The 19,596-nt window shown below is 37.1% G+C and overlaps 1 protein-coding gene across 1 annotated transcript in view; it reads left to right on the forward strand.

Annotated features, from left to right (window-relative positions):
- The window catches only part of LOC117334517, a 48,217-nt gene extending 29,628 nt beyond the window's left edge, over positions 1-18,589 (forward strand). Inside the window, exons 20-31 of the mRNA XM_033894229.1 lie at positions 4,482-4,614; positions 4,879-5,658; positions 6,045-6,271; positions 6,551-6,743; positions 8,773-8,938; positions 9,152-9,265; positions 9,637-9,909; positions 11,630-11,793; positions 15,149-15,307; positions 16,153-16,408; positions 16,794-17,081; positions 17,969-18,589. Coding sequence (XP_033750120.1) covers positions 4,482-4,614; positions 4,879-5,658; positions 6,045-6,271; positions 6,551-6,743; positions 8,773-8,938; positions 9,152-9,265; positions 9,637-9,909; positions 11,630-11,793; positions 15,149-15,307; positions 16,153-16,408; positions 16,794-17,081; positions 17,969-18,138 — 2,923 coding nt within the window. The 3' untranslated portion in view covers positions 18,139-18,589. The remainder of the gene's footprint in view (positions 1-4,481; positions 4,615-4,878; positions 5,659-6,044; positions 6,272-6,550; positions 6,744-8,772; positions 8,939-9,151; positions 9,266-9,636; positions 9,910-11,629; positions 11,794-15,148; positions 15,308-16,152; positions 16,409-16,793; positions 17,082-17,968) is intronic.
- Positions 18,590-19,596: the final 1,007 nt, after the last annotated feature.

The following is a 19,596-nucleotide window of genomic DNA, read 5'->3' on the forward strand; positions in this document are numbered from 1 at the left end:
ACAGGCAGCCATCTTGGATTTTGACAATTGAAGTTTGTTATCGCTATTTCTGAGAAAGTACTGAAGGGATCTTTCTCAAATTTCATATAAAGGTTCCCCTTGGTGCCTAGTTATGCATATTGTGTTTTGAGACCAATCGGATAACAACATGGCCGACAGGCAGCCATCTTGGATTTTGACGATTGAAGTTTGTTATCGCTATTTCTGAGAAAGTACTGAAGGGATCTTTCTCAAATTTCATATGAAGGTTCCCCTTGGTGCCTAGTTATGCATATTGCGTTTTGAGACCAATCGGATAACAACATGGCTGACAGGCAGCCATCTTGGAATTTGACAATTGAAGTTTGTTATCGCTATTTCTGAGAAAGTACTGAAGGGATCTTTCTGAAATTTCATATGTAGGTTCCCCTGGGTGCCTAGTTATGCAATTTGCGATTTGAGACCAATCGGAAAACAACATGGCTGACAGGCAGCCATCTTGGATTTTGACAATTGAAGTTTGTTATCACTCTTTCTGAGAAAGTACTGAATGGATCTTTCTGAAATTTCATATGTAAGTTTCCCTTGGTGCCTAGTTATGCATATTGCGTTTTGAGACCAATCTGAAAACAACATGGCCGACAGGCAGCCATCTTGGATTTTGACAATTGAAGTTTGTTATCGCTATTTCTGAGAATGTACTGAATGGATTTTTCTGAAATTTAATATGTAGGTCTCCCTTGATGCCTAGTTATGCATATTGCGTTTTGAGACCAATCTGAAAACAACATGGCCGACAGGCAGCCATCTTGGATTTTGACAATTGAAGTTTGTTATCACTATTTCTGAGAGAGTATTTAAGGGATCTTTCTCAAATTTCATATGTAAGTTTTCCTTGGTGCCTAGTTATGCATATTGCGTTTTGAGACCAATCTGAAAACAACATGGCCGACAGGCAGCCATCTTTGATTTTGACAATTGAAGTTTGTTATCACTATTTCTGAGAAAGTATTTAAGGGATCTTTCTGAAATTTCATATTTAAGTTTCCCTTGGTGCCTAGTTATGCATATTGCGTTTTGAGACCAATCAGAAAACAACATGGCTGACAGGCAGCCATCTTGGATTTTGACAATTTAAGTTTGTTATCACTATTTCTGAGAAAGTACTGAATGGATCTTTCTGAAATTTCATATGTAAGTTTCCCTTGGTGCCTAGTTATGCATATTGCGTTTTGAGACCAATCTGAAAACAACATGGCCGACAGGCAGCCATCTTGGATTTTGACAATTGAAGTTTGTTATCACTATTTCTGAGAAAGTACTGAATGGATCTTTCTGAAATTTCATATGTAGGTTCCCCTGGGTGCCTAGTTATGCAATTTGCGATTTGAGACCAATCGGAAAACAACATGGCTGACAGGCAGCCATCTTGGATTTTGACAATTGAAGTTTGTTATCACTCTTTCTGAGAAAGTACTGAATGGATCTTTCTGAAATTTCATATGTAAGTTTCCCTTGGTGCCTAGTTATGCATATTGCGTTTTGAGACCAATCTGAAAACAACATGGCCGACAGGCAGCCATCTTGGATTTTGACAATTGAAGTTTGTTATCGCTATTTCTGAGAATGTACTGAATGGATTTTTCTGAAATTTAATATGTAGGTCTCCCTTGATGCCTAGTTATGCATATTGCGTTTTGAGACCAATCTGAAAACAACATGGCCGACAGGCAGCCATCTTGGATTTTGACAATTGAAGTTTGTTATCACTATTTCTGAGAGAGTATTTAAGGGATCTTTCTCAAATTTCATATGTAAGTTTTCCTTGGTGCCTAGTTATGCATATTGCGTTTTGAGACCAATCTGAAAACAACATGGCCGACAGGCAGCCATCTTTGATTTTGACAATTGAAGTTTGTTATCACTATTTCTGAGAAAGTACTGAATGGATCTTTCTGAAATTTCATATGTAGGTTCCCCTGGGTGCCTAGTTATGCAATTTGCGATTTGAGACCAATCGGAAAACAACATGGCTGACAGGCAGCCATCTTGGATTTTGACAATTGAAGTTTGTTATCACTCTTTCTGAGAAAGTACTGAATGGATCTTTCTGAAATTTCATATGTAAGTTTCCCTTGGTGCCTTGTTATGCATATTGCGTTTTGAGACCAATCCGAAAACAACATGGTTGACAGGCAGCCATCTTGGATTTTGACAATTGAAGTTTGTTATCGCTATTTCTGAGAATGTACTGAATGGATTTTTCTGAAATTTCATATGTAGGTCTCCCTTGATGCCTAGTTATGCATATTGCGTTTTGAGACCAATCTGAAAACAACATGGCCGACAGGCAGCCATCTTGGATTTTGACAATTGAAGTTAGTTATCACTATTTCTGAGAGAGTATTTAAGGGATCTTTCTCAAATTTCATATGTAAGTTTTCCTTGGTGCCTAGTTATGCATATTGCGTTTTGAGACCAATCTGAAAACAACATGGCCGACAGGCAGCCATCTTGGATTTTGACAATTGCAGTTTGTTATCACTATTTCTGAGAAAGTATTAAAGGGATCTTTCTGAAATTTCATATGTAAGTTTCCCTTGGTGCCTAGTTATGCATATTGCGTTTTGAGACCAATCAGAAAACAACATGGCTGACAGGCAGCCATCTTGGATTTTGACAATTTAAGTTTGATATCACTATTTCTGAGAAAGTACTGAATGGATCTTTCTGAAATTTCATATGTAAGTTTCCCTTGGTGCCTAGTTATGCATATTGCGTTTTGAGACCAATCTGAAAACAACATGGCCGACAGGCAGCCATCTTGGATTTTGACAATTGTAGTTTGTTATCACTATTTCTGAGAAAGTACTGAATGGATCTTTCCTAAATTTCATATGTAAGTTTCCCTTGGTGCCTAGTTATTCATATTGCGTTTTGAGACCAATCTGAAAACAACATGGCCGACAGGCAGCCATCTTGGATTTTGACAATTGAAGTTTGTTATCACTATTTCTGAGAGACTATTTAAGGGATCTTTCTCAAATTTTTATATGTAAGTTTCCCTTGGTGCCTAGTTATTCATATTGCATTTTGAGACCAATCTAAAAATAACATGGCCGACAGGCAGCCATCTTGGATTTTGACAATTGAAGTTTGTTATCGCTATTTTGTGAGAAAGTACTGAAGGGATCTTTCTCAAATTTCATATGGAGGTTCCCCTTGGTGCCTCGTTATGCTTATTGCATTTTGAGATCAATTGGAAAACAATATGGCCGACAGACCGCCATCTTGGATTTTGACAATTGAAGTTTATTATCTCTATTTCTCAAAGTACTGAATGGATCTTTCTCAAATTTCATAAGTAGGTTCCCCTTGGTCCCTTGTATCTGTCCTGAAAACAACCTGGCAAACAAACAGCCATTATCGTGAAATCTCAAATTTCTTATATAGCTAGGATTCCCTTGTTTGAAAAGTACTGGAGGGATGTCTCAATTTGCACAGATTAGTAAAATGAAGGGAAAAGTAGAGAAAAGATCAATCTGACATGGAATCTATGAAGATCATTCAATGGTGGGCGCCAAGATCCCTCTGGGATCTCTTGTTTCAGAACTGATTTATTTTATTGTGATCAATCCCTTTGTAACTCTAATATCGACACATTTAGGTACCTAAACATCACTATTATGTGACACATTTAACAAGAATAAATTGCTGTGTACATGTTAATTAATCTTTAAGTTCCCATTGGGGATTTCCGTCTTTTTCCAAGATTGCTTTGAGAATTGACATTTGAAAACGTCTCCAGCTGTATAATTTGCTCGCACACATAGATTTGGTTTCTATTTTCTCATCTTAAGAAATGAAATCAGTAGAAATGAATAGTTTCACATTAAATATAACACATATTTCTCTTGTATAACAGAATATACATCATGTACCAATATTTTTTGACTGAGTCTTGTGCTTCACACTCATAAAAATATTAATATTCTGACATACTTGTGCTATGCATATTTAACAGGGAACCATTCAATATCATCTCATATATCATCTCGTATATCATCTAGTATATAGAGGACTGAAATGTTTTCTGTGTTTCGGAGAATAGCAGAAAATATTTGTCCTATAGGAACGTACTTCAGGTATTTCCATGAATTATGATCCAATGAGTGTACAACACATTGTAAGCACGTGCGAGGATAGGTAGGTTTGCGTAGGCCTGCGAAATATTGTCATTCTAGCCGTAGACCTTAAAGTGTACGGACAAGCAAAATTCCTGTTATATGTTTAGTATTAGCAGTTTTATAGTCACTTCATTGTATATACATGTACACATATCAACGAAATATTGTTAGAAATAGTATAGGTTACATATCCACGCTGAGCCTTAAGCATCTAGAGTTGGTACTCTGACAGGGTGGACAATCCTGTGTAAATTCTTCAGTTACTGTGATAGGAATGCAATCCATAGGCTTCTGGTTTTGTTTTTTTGTGTACAGGGTTTGGCATGACAACATGGGATCAAGTCCTTCCTGGTACTTCAGTAGGATGCAGGTCACAGACCTGCAGACTGGTGACAAGTACTACTTCATCGGGGAACACTGGCTCTCCCTAGATGACAGTGAGGGCCTGGTAAGTGGACTATTTTTCTCAGTAATTCACAGTTTTCAATCATTTACACATCAGCCGGGGACTCCGTTCTAATTTAGAACTATACATGTAAATTTATTGGAAAATTTTACTTGACAAATGATGACATAATATATGGTAACAATATATATATTAAATGAAACACTGTCAACTATGTGAGCTTGAAAGTCTTGAACACTTAATTTGTACGAAGTGTTTTAGTTTAGATTGACATAACACTTTATTGACAGTTTGTGTTGTTTTCAGATTGACCGAATGATCCCCATTGCTGGAAAGAAAGACTTGACAAGCTTTAACTACCTGTTCTGGTCCAAGGCCAAACACAACCTGGCAGATGGCCACATTTGGTTCTCTGTGTTCCAGCGACCAGCACGTAGCCATTTCTCACGTGTTCAGCGACTCACCTGCTGCCTGTCACTTCTCTTCTGCACCATGTGTTCTAGTATTGCCTGGTATGGTGCCGACTTTGGAGCCTCACCCCAGGAGTACAAGCTGGGTCCTATGACCTTCACCTTAACAGGACTGTATGTTGGTCTGATGAGTGGAATGATGGCCCTGCCCATCAACATACTACTTGTCATGATATACCGTTACTCCCGGGCGCCCCTCCCTCCAAAACCGAAAATGGATGGCAAATATGCAGATATTACTGAAGAAGTGTCATCACTTGAACAGGAGAAATCAGTTTTAGAGGTTGATCTGGTGCAGTTAGAACTTGAAAAGGAACTTAAACATATAGATGCCCTGGAGAAAGTGGATAGCAAACCTGATGAAAAAAGAAGATTTTCTAAGTCAACTACCCCTATTATCACAAGGCCTAAGGCCAGACCAGATACAAAAAAGAAGCGCCGGCTACCATCATGGTTTGTGTATGTTGGTCATACATTGGCTTTCTGTTCTGTGGCAGTTGCATTTTGGGCTACAGTAGAGTTTGGTGGGTCCTTTGGCAAGGCAAAATCAGAGGAATGGCTATTGTCTTTTTTTGTGTCTTTCTTTGAGTCCGTATTCCTCTCCCAGCCCATAAAGGTAAGTTTAAGACGTTTATTTTAGTTTAAAGTAGTAATCTTTCATTAAGAAACTAGAAGCTGAGTCTTATCAGGACATTACTGATGTTATTTTCATCATATCATTGCCGACTATGTTAGTAGCATTGGAATAAAACAAAAACATGTGACTGAATGGGTACATGTGTTAACTACATTGTAGTATAAGTACAGTCAAACCTTATCTGATAACTCCATAAGTCTACTTAACATGAAGTAAAATTCAGTTCCAAAAGTGAAAATTCTTCATAAATACTCAGTTTCCCGAAATACTCAGGATAAATATATTTTAAAATTTCATGACCCGACTGACTAAGTACAAGACTCGACTGTAAATATAATTTTGTCATCATTGTTGTATTTGTATAGGTCATTGTGATTGCCATATTTTATGCAATGGTCATCAAAAAGCCGGATACCAGCACAGATGACCAACCATTGGCTGGTGGTCTGGCAGACGATGAAGAGTTCCTTCACCAACATTACACGGAGACCGACATTAACGATCCTCGTAAGCTCCAGGCTATAGAGGACTTGAAGATGACTGCACCTTTACCTCCAGAGGTGGACTTCCTCAACACAGCCAAAGAAGAGAGGTACAATTTAAATAAATCTATCCAGCAGGAGTATGTGTTAATATTGCAGTTAAGTTGGTGATAGTTTTTAGAAATGTGTCAGTAGACATGATTTTACTTAAGAGTATTAGGTGACCTATCTTTATATATAATGTAGAATATTTTATAATTTATCTATAAGTTCTTCGTAGTTTTTTTTATAATCATTGTACACTGAGGAGGACAAACAGGGAAAACCAAAGATAAACATCTCTGACAACTGTTGCGTTACATCGAGCTTAATATGAAATCTGTTGGCAGAGCTAAAGAGTTGGCCATGTATGCGATGCTGAAAGAGGTCGGTCTAAGCCTCATCTTCCTCTACTTGGTCCTTCTGATTGCCTACACGAACCGAGATCCATGGTCCAACCATCTTCACAAAAACTATGATAAAATCTTCAACAAGGTCACCTATGCCTGGAGCACTGAGAATTACAGTATGCCATTTTACAAGGTAACACATTAACTCATATTGAACTAGAGCAAGTCATATTACCATGTAATACATTAACTAGCAAAGAACTAAAGCAAGTCATATTACCAGGTAATACATTAACTCACAAAGAACTAGAGTAAGTCATATTACCAGGTAATACATTAACTCACAAAGAACTAGAGCAAGTCATATTACCAGGTAATACATTAACTCACAAAGAACTAGAGTAAGTCATATTACCAGGTAATACATTAACTCATATTGAACTAGAGCAAGTCATATTACCAGGTAATACATTAACTCACAAAGAACTAGAGTAAGTCATATAACCAGGTAATACATTAACTCACAAAGAACTAGAGTAAGTCATATTACCAGGTAATACATTAACTCACAAAGAACTAGTCAGACCAACTTATATTACCACTGATGTAATACATTTACTTTCTATATATATAACGACCTATTGTAAAAGTGGATATTTTCATGCGTTGAAATTTTTGCTTAGTCAGCTTCCAAACTGTTTGCAGTGTGGATGTTTTCACGCGGTCAGTCATGATGAAAATTATTTTTGCGCTGCGATTTCATTGGACATGTACGAAAAGTTAGATTTTTTTTTTTACAGAAAACTCTATTGAAAGCTCGTGTCGATCGGCCAAGTAAAAATACCAATTCTATGATCAACAGGTTAATGGGTTATATGTGTGATCTTTGCAGTATGTCTGTGAAAGAATTTTTTTTTATACATGTCACATGTTTTAGCGTTGATTTAGTTTTTTGCGTTGAAAAATATACCTCGCACGAGACAGGTGATTACAACTTTAGGCCCCGACAATGTATAGCGATGTATGTATATGATACCAGTGCTCGTGCTGTATGACAAACTTATTAAGAAATCATGCATGTATTGTCAAATACAGTGTTAACTTAGTATTTTGATCATCTAATTGCGACTGAACATCTCTTGATTATTGCCAATTATGGTATTACATGTAAATCTCCTCCCTCTTGCTAAGTGGACAGGCCACGCGAGGTGCCACCCACGCTAAGTAGACAGGCCACGCGAGGTGCCACCAGGGGTTAAGTTGAAAGGTTTGGCGGTCCGGTCATGCTGAGTGACATGATATGTATTCATGTCCAGTCAAAACAAACACAGGTGTCTCAATTAGCGATGGTTAATTTAGCAGGTATCAAATAAGTTTGGTAGATAAGTGAATACGACTGGGCCATTTAAAAGCATACATATTGATGTTCTGCATGACCTAATTCTCCAACATATATACCTTTTTCTACTGTAGCCCTTTCGTAAACGCAACAGCTTATGTATACTATATTTTCAATGTATTAAACGGGTCATTCATTGCAATAATGTATCGATAGTTTCTGATTCAAATAAAACATATTATCATGCAAAGACTTAAAGTTTCTATTACAAGTAGTTGGTCTTTTGTGTAACAAATGAAACCTTTGCTGTTTCGGGGCCTATAGCTACAAAATGGCTGAGCGGCTCCGGGATTAATCTGTACAGTAACGTTAATGTAGTAATGATCATAATTATCACAAAATGAAGAAAATTTAATGATAAATAAACATTGAATTAGATAAAATACTATCATTTTACACGTGTCTTAAATTAGTATAGCCATGCATGTCTCTTGACCGACCATGGCAACGTTACACATCACGGGTGATACGACGCGTGAATGCTGACATATGGTATACCACTAGGAACTTGCGTCTTGGATTTTATGGTATTTAGTTTATTTGATGGAAATATTCATGGGTCAATATTTTCATGTGTTATTATGTTCACGTGTGGATAATTTCGCGGAGATGTAATGATCGCAAAATAAGCAAAAATTTCCACACCACAAACATTTCCACTTTTACAGTATAATAGAAAACCATATTACTGAGTAGCACATTACATCACAACTAAGAAATCTAAAAGTATCTAACAGGTTAACTCACAAAAATATGGGTACCTTTTGTCCCAGTTAAAGGTAATATAATTCAAATTCATGTGTTTTGAATCTTACAAAATCAGATCCATTCTTATGAAGATTTCTGGAACTGGACACAGTACTCATTGTTACCGGGCTTGTACAAGACAGAATGGTACAATGGCGACCTCATGGAGGACCAGACCATACAGGATGCACAGTCCATCTTAGTCGGCGGAGCCCGACTGCGTCAATTACGCATAAAGCCACGTATGTTCTCATTTCTGTGTTATATTACTCATTGTCAAATTTCTTTGTTAACCCTCATGTCTTCTTGAATATAACAGCTAGCTAGACAGTTGTTTAACTGCCAAGAAAATAATTAAAAAAACATAACCAAAAATATCAAATAATTCTACCAAGAAAGGAATTAACAAACAATTAACAGTCATTACCAATATCATTATGTTTTATAACCAACAGACCATTGTCTCAAACCTCTGAATTTCTTCTCAATCCTTTGTCGTGATGAATATTCATTTGGAAGAGAGGACAAAGAGGACTTTCTGGCTGAGTGGCAGACATTTGACCACGCAGGTAAATTACAGCTTTATACACCATATAATTATATACATATATCATCACTAATAGACACAACTCAAACTTATTTTCCAGATCGGCCCAAAGTCATTTCAGGTAAAGTGAGAATAGACTTACTGTATGATTTAACAGGACTAATGTGAAGCTTGATCACAACCTCCCACCAACACACAGGTGTTAAGGGTGGGGAGTCAGGTATTAAGGGTTGGGGTTGAGGGGTTGGGGGTTAGGGGTTAGGGTTGGGGGTCCAGTCAGGTGGTAGGGGATGAACACAGTACCAATGTGTACTGATTTCTAGGTTACATTAAAACTATATGTACTAATACAGTATCATGAATATCATTTTCCCACCAATGTGTTTATTTCAGTTGATGTGCCAGATGAACAATTTACATACAAATCTATATGGGATTTGGACGGCTTGCCATACTGGGGGATATTTGGTATGTACAATGGTGGAGGTTATGTGGCTGACCTCGGTCCAGATCTCAATACAGCCGTCAGCACTTTCAACACTATCTTAGACAAACAATGGATCGATTTCCACACTCGTGCCGTGTTTGTGGAATTCAACTTGTACAACCCGAATCACAACTTGTGGGGTGTGTGTCTGTACCTACTGGAACTCTTACCAACTGGAGGTAGGGTCTTACAGTAATCTAAAGTTCATAGTAACAGTCAAGTTAATAATCATGCCATTTAATCTAATAATCATGCCATTTAATCTAATAATTTTGTATTAAGGTTGCATTGAAGACCTTTTGAGTTTTTTTTTTTTTAATTTTTACTGATAATTTTGGTGATTTTTTTTTAGTTTTATGAAATGCTATCCAGACTTTGCTGTATTTTCTATGCAAAGCAAATACTGTTCCCCCATTTGTCTACAGAGATTAAGGGATGTACGATACATTGGGATACATGTGAAGTAGTTTTTACAAGATAAAAGAGGATGTTGAAATATGTTGACTATAAGTGGTGTTAGAGGTAAAACAATAGTCATTGTGTCTATAAATAGACAGGTCAGCTGTATCAGTGGTGTTAGAGGTAAAACAATAGTCAATGTGTCTATAAATAGACAGCTCAGCTGTATCAGTGGTGTTAGAGGTAAAACAATAGTCATTGTGTCTATAAATAGACAGGTCAGCTGTATCAGTGGTGTTAGAGGTAAAACAATAGTCAATGTGTCTATAAATAGACAGGTCAGCTGTATCAGTGGTGTTAGAGGTAAAACAATAGTCATTGTGTCTATAAATAGACAGGTCAGCTGTATCAGTGGTGCTAGAGGTAAAACAATAGTCATTGTGTCTATAAATAGACAGGTCAGCTGTATCAGTGGTGTTAGAGGTAAAACAATAGTCATTGTGTCTATAAATAGACAGGTCAGCTGTATCAGTGGTGCTAGAGGTAAAACAATAGTCATTGTGTCTATAAATAGACAGGTCAGCTGTATCAGTGGTGTTAGAGGTAAAACAATAGTCAATGTGTCTATAAATAGACAGGTCAGCTGTATCAGTGGTGTTAGAGGTAAAACAATAGTCAATGTGTCTATAATTGGACAGGTCAGCTGTATCAGTGATGCTAGAGGTAAAACAATTGTCATTGTGTCTATAAATAGACAGATCAGCTGTATCTGTGGTGTTAGAGGTAAAACAATAGTCATTGTGTCTATAAATAGACAGGTCAGCTGTATCAGTGGTGTTAGAGGTAAAACAATAGTCAATGTGTCTATAAATAGACAGATCAGCTGTATCAGTGGTGTTAGAGATAAAACAATAGTCATTGTGTCTATAATTGGACAGATCAGCTGTATTAGTACAAACTACAATTCTAGCATGTACAATGTACCATCACTTAAATCTTTGATGATAGTCATTTGTTATTTAAGGCAGAAGCACCGAAATGACACTTGGCACGGGTCGATCATCGGCGACCAGGTAGCTCAATTGGTAGAGCATCCGGCTAGTGTTCGGAGGTCCCGGGTTTGAACCCCGGTCTAGTCATACATTTTCCCTCACCTATTACACTTGTTTAATAATGTTTAAAGCCTTATGAATGCAGTGTGGTTTTGGTGTTTAGATAGGGACAGCGGTAGATATATGTAAATGTAGATAAGTATATATTCATCAAATACTATAAACATATATATAACTGAATATATACAGATAAACACAGTGATACATTAGTACACCACCAGTACTTATACAGGAAAACAAGATATATAAACTCAGTTAATGCAATCATAATATAGCAGAAGACTTTCAATATGAAAAGCACTAAAATGATTACCGTTTAATATGCAAGTTAATGATATACGTCAACATTGACGGTGGTTCCGTTATGAATTTATTTTATCTTTTTCAGCTTTTCAGACATTTCCACATTTCCATGTCTTTAAGCTGGAACGTTACGTTGGCTCATTCATGTACTTTGTAATGGCCACAGAATTTATCACCGTACTCTTCATTCTCTTCTACACTTTTCGGGAACTCATGAAAATAAAAAGAGAAGGCTGTGAATATTTCAAAGTAAGTAGATGTAACAACGGACACAAATGTACATACAATTCGAGAATTATGTGTCTCACAGTTTGTCTGATAATGTGTCTCACAGTTTGACTGATAATGTGTCTCACAGTTTGTCTGATAATGTTTGTCTCAGTTTGTCTGATAATGTGTCTCACAGTTTGTCTGATAATGTGTCTCACAGTTTGTCTGATAATGTTTGTCTCAGTTTGTCTGATAATGTGTCTCACAGTTTGTCTGATAATGTGTCTCACAGTTTGTCTGATAATGTTTGTCTCAGTTTGACTGATAATGTGTCTCACAGTTTGTCTGATAATGTGTCTCACAGTTTGTCTGATAATGTGTCTCACAGTTTGACTGATAATGTGTCTCACAGTTTGTCTGATAATGTGTCTCACAGTTTGTCTGATAATGTGTCTCACAGTTTGTCTGATAATGTGTCTCACAGTTTGTCTGATAATGTGTCTCACAGTTTGACTGATAATGTGTCTCACAGTTTGTCTGATAATGTGTCTCACAGTTTGTCTGATAATGTGTCTCACAGTTTGACTGATAATGTGTCTCACAGTTTGTCTGATAATGTGTCTAACAGTTTGACTGATAATGTGTCTCACAGTTTGTCTGATAATGTGTCTGACAGTTTGTCTGATAATGTGTCTCACAGTTTGTCTGATAATGTGTCTAACAGTTTGACTGATAATGTGTCTCACAGTTTGACTGATAATGTGTCTCACAGTTTGTCTGATAATGTGTCTCACAGTTTGTCTGATAATGTGTCTCACAGTTTGACTGATAATGTGTCTCACAGTTTGTCTGATAATGTTTGTCTCAGTTTGACTGATAATGTGTCTCACAGTTTGACTGATAATGTGTCTCACAGTTTGTCTGATAATGTGTCTCACAGTTTGTCTGATAATGTGTCTCACAGTTTGTCTGATAATGTGTCTCACAGTTTGTCTGATAATGTGTCTCACAGTTTGACTGATAATGTGTCTCACAGTTTGACTGATAATGTGTCTCACAGTTTGTCTGATAATGTGTCTCACAGTTTGTCTGATAATGTGTCTCACAGTTTGACTGATAATGTGTCTCACAGTTTGTCTGATAATGTGTCTGACAGTTTGTCTGATAATGTGTCTCACAGTTTGTCTGATAATGTGTCTAACAGTTTGACTGATAATGTGTCTCACAGTTTGACTGATAATGTGTCTCACAGTTTGTCTGATAATGTGTCTCACAGTTTGTCTGATAATGTGTCTCACAGTTTGACTGATAATGTGTCTCACAGTTTGTCTGATAATGTTTGTCTCAGTTTGACTGATAATGTGTCTCACAGTTTGTCTGATAATGTGTCTCACAGTTTGACTGATAATGTGTCTCACAGTTTGTCTGATAATATGTCTCACAGTTTGACTGATAATATGTCTCACAGTTTGACTGATAATGTGTCTCACAGTTTGTCTGATAATGTTTGTCTCAGTTTGACTGATAATGTTGTCTCACAGTTTGTCTGATAATGTGTCTCACAGTTTGTCTGATAATGTGTTTCACAGTTTGACTGATAATGTTGTCTCACAGTTTGACTGATAATGTTTGTCTCACAGTTTGTCTGATAATGTGTCTCACAGTTTGACTGATAATGTGTCTCACAGTTTGTCTGATAATGTTTGTCTCACAGTTTGTCTGATAATGTTTGTCTCACAGTTTGTCTGATAATGTGTCTCACAGTTTGTCTGATAATGTTTGTCTCAGTTTGACTGATAATGTTTGTCTCAGTTTGACTGATAATGTGTCTCACAGTTTGTCTGATAATGTGTCTCACAGTTTGTCTGATAATGTGTCTCACAGTTTGTCTGATAATGTGTCTCACAGTTTGTCTGATAATGTTTGTCTCAGTTTGACTGATAATGTTTGTCTCAGTTTGACTGATAATGTGTCTCACAGTTTGTCTGATAATGTGTCTCACAGTTTGTCTGATAATGTGTCTCACAGTTTGTCTGATAACGTGTCTCACAGTTTGTCTGATAATGTTTGTCTCAGTTTGTCTGATAATGTGTCTCACAGTTTGTCTGATAATGTTGTCTCACAGTTTGTCTGATAATGTGTCTCACAGTTTGTCTGATAATGTGTCTCACAGTTTGTCTGATAATGTGTCTCACAGTTTGTCTGATAATGTGTCTCACAGTTTGTCTGATAACGTGTCTCACAGTTTGTCTGATAATGTTTGTCTCAGTTTGTCTGATAATGTGTCTCACAGTTTGTCTGATAATGTTGTCTCACAGTTTGTCTGATAATGTGTCTCACAGTTTGTCTGATAATGTTGTCTCACAGTTTGTCTGATAATGTGTCTCACAGTTTGTCTGATAATGTGTCTCACAGTTTGTCTGATAATGTGTCTCACAGTTTGTCTGATAATGTGTCTCACAGTTTGTCTGATAATGTGTCTCACAGTTTGACTGATAATGTGTCTCACAGTTTGTCTGATGATGTGTGTCTCACAGTTTGTCTGATAATGTGTCTCACAGTTTGTCTGATGATGTGTGTCTCACAGTTTGTCTGATAATGTTGTCTCACAGTTTGTCTGATAATGTGTCTCACAGTTTGTCTGATAATGTTGTCTCACAGTTTGTCTGATAATGTGTCTCACAGTTTGTTTGATAATGTGTCTCACAGTTTGACTGATAAAGTGTCTCACAGTTTGTCTGATAATGTTTGTCTCACAGTTTGTCTGATAATGTTTGTCTCACAGTTTGTCTGATAATGTGTCTCACAGTTTGTCTGATAATGTTTGTCTCACAGTTTGACTGATAATGTGTCTCACAGTTTGTCTGATAATGTGTCTCACAGTTTGTCTGATAATGTTTGTCTCAGTTTGTCTGATAATGTGTCTCACAGTTTGTCTGATAATGTGTCTCACAGTTTGTCTGATAATGTTTGTCTCACAGTTTGTCTGATAATGTGTCTCACAGTTTGTTTGATAATGTGTCTCACAGTTTGACTGATAATGTGTCTCACAGTTTGTCTGATAATGTGTCTAACAGTTTGTCTGATAATGTGTCTCACAGTTTGACTGATAATGTGTGTCTCACAGTTTGTCTGATAATGTGTCTCACAGTTTGTCTGATAATGTTTGTCTCACAGTTTGATTATGATAATGTGTGTCTCACAGTTTGATTATGACAATGTGTGTCTCACAGTTGACTGTGACGATGTCTCTCACAGTTTGATTATGACAATGTGTGTCTCACTAATTAACTATTATCATACATGTCTCACTGATTGAATATTAGTATTACAATGTATGCGTCACCATTTTACTATTGTCTTTACTATGTGTATCACTATTTTCTCGTTACAGTGTTTTTGGAACTGGTGGGATATGCTGACCGTTCTGTTTTCCCTCAGTATTGTCCTGGTGTTTATTTGGAGGACAGTGGTCAGTATACAGGTCATGGCCAAAATTAGGGAGAACCCCACATCGTATGTTAACCTGTACAGGGCCGTGCAGTTAGATGAGGTATGTATTGTTTTACAACCTGGTAGTATGTGGTCCTACTTCACAATGGGTTGTCTCCCTTGATAAAGCGTCCTATTCTGGTCTGGTGTTTCACCACTGGCCCGATGTCAAGTCATTAACACATCATGTTATACATCATACCTCTAACTTTGCCAAATCACTTACAGGTGACTTAATATGCTCCTACATGAATCAGTACCAAGTACTGTGACAAACCTCTAGTTGAGTCAGTAACAAGTGACTAGATGATTCACCACTGTGACATACCTGTAGCTGTCTCGGTAACAAGTGACTAGATGATTCACCACTGTGACAAACCTCTAGTTGAGTCAGTAACAAGTGACTAGATGATTCACCACTGTGACAAACCTCTAGTTGAGTCAGTAACAAGTGACTAGACGATTCACCACTGTGACATACCTGTTGTTGAGTCAGTAACAAGTGACTAGATGATTCACCACTGTGACAAACCTCTAGTTGAGTCAGTAACAAGTGACTAGATGATTCACCACTGTGACAAACCTCTAGTTGAGTCAGTAACAAGTGACTAGATGGTTGAGTACTGTGACAAACCTCTAGTTGAGTCAGTAACAAGTGACTAGATGATTCACCACTGTGACAAACCTCTAGTTGAATCAGTAACAAGTGACTAGATGATTCACCACTGTGACAAACCTCTAGTTGAATCAGTAACAAGTGACTAGATGGTTGAGCACTATAACATACCATTAACCCAGTTTAGAACAGATGACTTAGATGGGCCATTACTATATGACACATATTCACTATATTCATTATAAAACTGAAATAAAAACCACATTAACATAGAAATGCTTCATTTTTAGGTGTGTGGTTATTTCCTCGCTTTTGTGGTTTTCATGCTGAACATACGTTTCCTGCGACTGCTTCGATTCAACAGGAAGATTTCATTATTTGCACTGACTATGAAGCATGCGTCATGGTCACTCCTGAGTTTTGGAGTTGTGTTCCTTATTGGATTCCTGGCATTCTGTGCCACAGCTTATATGTTCTTTCAGTCCATCCTCTTCAACTTCCGGTCCTTTGTCACCACAATGGAAACTCTCCTGTCCATGATGCTAGGTAAGTGTTCAGCTAACTCATCACATAGTGCCTGTGAGCTTATATTGTGCCGTATACATTATAATTCAGGGACATATGATGTACGTTATTATACGTCCCTGACTTATTCAATAAGTTTTGTTTCAGAGCTTAAAGGCATCCATTGATGATATCTAGCTTGTACTTTATTGTCTGGAAGGTCCTAAGATACATAGAAATATCAACAGGAGGGATGATGTGATCATTTCACACAGCACCTCAGCTCTGTAATAATCAAATACTCTCAATATCTCTTGTGAAACTCCCATTTCTATTTCCACAGATTTATATGAATTTTTAATTTCTTTAAATTCTTTAAACATAGGAGTAAAAACAAATATTGAAATGATGAATTTCTCTTCCACAGGAAAGTTTGACTATAAGAAAGCCATGACGACCACTCGTGTGACCGGCCCACTGCTGTTTGGTCTCTTCTGTCTCTGTTTCAATTTTGTATTGGTCAACATCTTTCTGTCCATCGTCCTCTACAGCTTTGAGGTGGTCAGAAAAGACATAAACCACCAGTCAAATGAGCATGAGGTCATAGACTACATGGTCAACAAGTTCAAGCTGATGCTGGGTATAGGGAAACCCAAGAAGAAGTCAACCCCCTTCTTCAATGATCCACGAAAGAGCAGGATCAAGTACATAGAAGGTCAGTTCACATCTGATGAACGCTGAACTCTGGCATCAGATGTTTCTTTATAATTATCGTTTGTCTTTTACATCTTGAAAAAACCCTTGTCATACCCACTGAACATTAGACAACATGTCTGACCTCACTGACTATGGTCACAAGCATCCCAACTGATTTAAAAAAAACATTGCCAAATTTTAATTGATATTTTGATATAATTTTTGCGTGCTACAAATCAGTAGGTATTATCATTGGTACAGTAGGTATGTTACAAATCAGTAGGTATTATCATTGGTACAGTATGTATGTTACAAATCAGTAGGTATTATCATTGGTACAGTGTGTATGTTACAAATCAGTAGGTATTATCATTGGTACAGTATGTATGTTACAAATCAGTAGGTATTATCATTGGTACAGTATGTATGTTACAAATCAGTAGGTATTATCATTGGTACAGTGTGTATGTTACAAATCAGTAGGTATTATCATCAGTACAATAACAATGGGTTAGCTGCAAAATATCATCAGTATCTCCTTTAAATTATTTCTTGAAAAGTGGATAATGTATTTCTCATATGAATATCCGTAGATCCTGTTACTTTAATATTCCTGTACATACAATGTAGTATTATATTGCAGTGACTCGTAAGTAAATATAAAGTGAATGAAGCACATTATTGAATAATTTCTATAAAATCAGGTAGTGTGTATAATTGAATCTCTGAATACCCCAATTTGTGAATTCCCAGCAGTATGAACTTGAAATGTAGCTCACACTAGCGTGTGTTTCCATAAGGAGCCTGGATGTGTTCCCCGAGGTGTAAGACTGTTCCAGTACTGTATGGCTAGGACAGGTTGTGTCATAATCTCATCAAATATGTTTTTCCTCTTTATTTCTCTAGGTAAGTCTCCGGAGGAGAAAAAGGCTGATGAACTTGACGATCGGATAACAAAGCTGGTCACTGTCTGTCAGAACATTGTCTCCATTGACTCAGACCAAGGGGATGAAGGCATTGAGGAGGAAATAGAGACCATCCAGAAGAGAAAAAAGCGGAAGATTAAGGTTGCTTGAGTCATAGTGATACTTTACACTGCTAAAGTGGACTCTTCACTCTCATCTCTTCTGATAGAAAAATAATACTTAACGATTGGATTTCATGACAAACTCATTTAAGGCTTAAACTTTAAAATCACTGACTCTGAATGTCCACTCAAGACATTTTGAGCTCATATTAACATAAAGTATTTGATATGAAGTATTTCATGTCTTAATTCTATCAGTATATGTTCAACTTTGCTGATTTTGCAATTTCAATACAAATGTACAGTGGAACCTCTATAAACCGAACATGCATGGGACATTGATATTTGTTCGGTTTACAGAGGGTTCGGTTTGGAGAAGTTGGTCAAAATAACCGGTCGAGTTCCGAATATAATTGGTCGGACGATGTTAGATTGTACCCGATTACAAACCGACACTAGGCCTACTATACGCACATAGATAATTTGGTTTGTCTGAAGAATATGAATCTCATGAAAGTAAATCAATGCATATATTACAGATTATATAAGAAATTAAAATGACTAACTGTTGTTTTATATAGTTTTATACATTTACTGCACTTCACGATCGACCTGCATTCTGTTGCTTCGCCATGTGGTGGGGCCTAATACGGGATATTTAATGATTTTACAAAAAACGGAAATCGAATGATATGAAAGTGTGTGAAGATGTCTTGCTTCAATATGAATTACAATTGATCACTTGATACCGGTGGTATTCCCGATATCGGTATTGTCTTAAAAAATAAACATCGGACACTGGCATCATTTCAGTGTGTATAGTTATGACCCTGCAAGAACACCCCTTATTGGGCCTCATTTAGATTAGAATGCGAAACTCAGGCTCCTAGCTCTACTTGTATTGCGAAGATTAACATGGAATCTGCTGCGCTTCGATGACGTGTGGCATTGTTTCAGAATTAGTATTAATTACCGTGTTGATTATACACTACAATCATAACGCCCCTCAGGGTATTTATTGGATTACCTGTACAAATCACCTACATGTAAACGTAAGTCCCGATCGAGACACAATTTGGCTTCACACAATACCCGTCACAGTTGTTGTTTCACGGTTGACTAGCCTGACCTCGTGTCATAATCGCTCAGGTAAGGCCGGTTTTCAGAAGTAACTTTTGGTATACTTTATCAGGAACCGGAGACAAAATCGGTCCGGTGTTCGGAATTCAGAGGGATCGGTATTTGGAAGTTTTTAAATACCATAATAAAGAAGGACCGATTCCGTACAATAACAATTCGTTCGGTATTCAGAGGTGTTCGGTTTTTAGAAGGTTCGGTTTTCGGAAGTTGCACTGTACATGTAATAAACTTTCACTTTTTCGTCTTTTGACAGTTTTTGTTGTTCATAATCTTGTTTGGAATACTTTGACCTGGCCGAGATTAATGAAACATTGTTCCAACTACTTGTGCTGGTCTAGATGTGCCAGAACTTGTTTGGACCACCTTG

The sequence above is a fragment of the Pecten maximus genome, chromosome 1, assembly GCF_902652985.1.
Source record: "Pecten maximus chromosome 1, xPecMax1.1, whole genome shotgun sequence".
Lineage (NCBI taxonomy): Eukaryota > Metazoa > Mollusca > Bivalvia > Pectinida > Pectinidae > Pecten > Pecten maximus.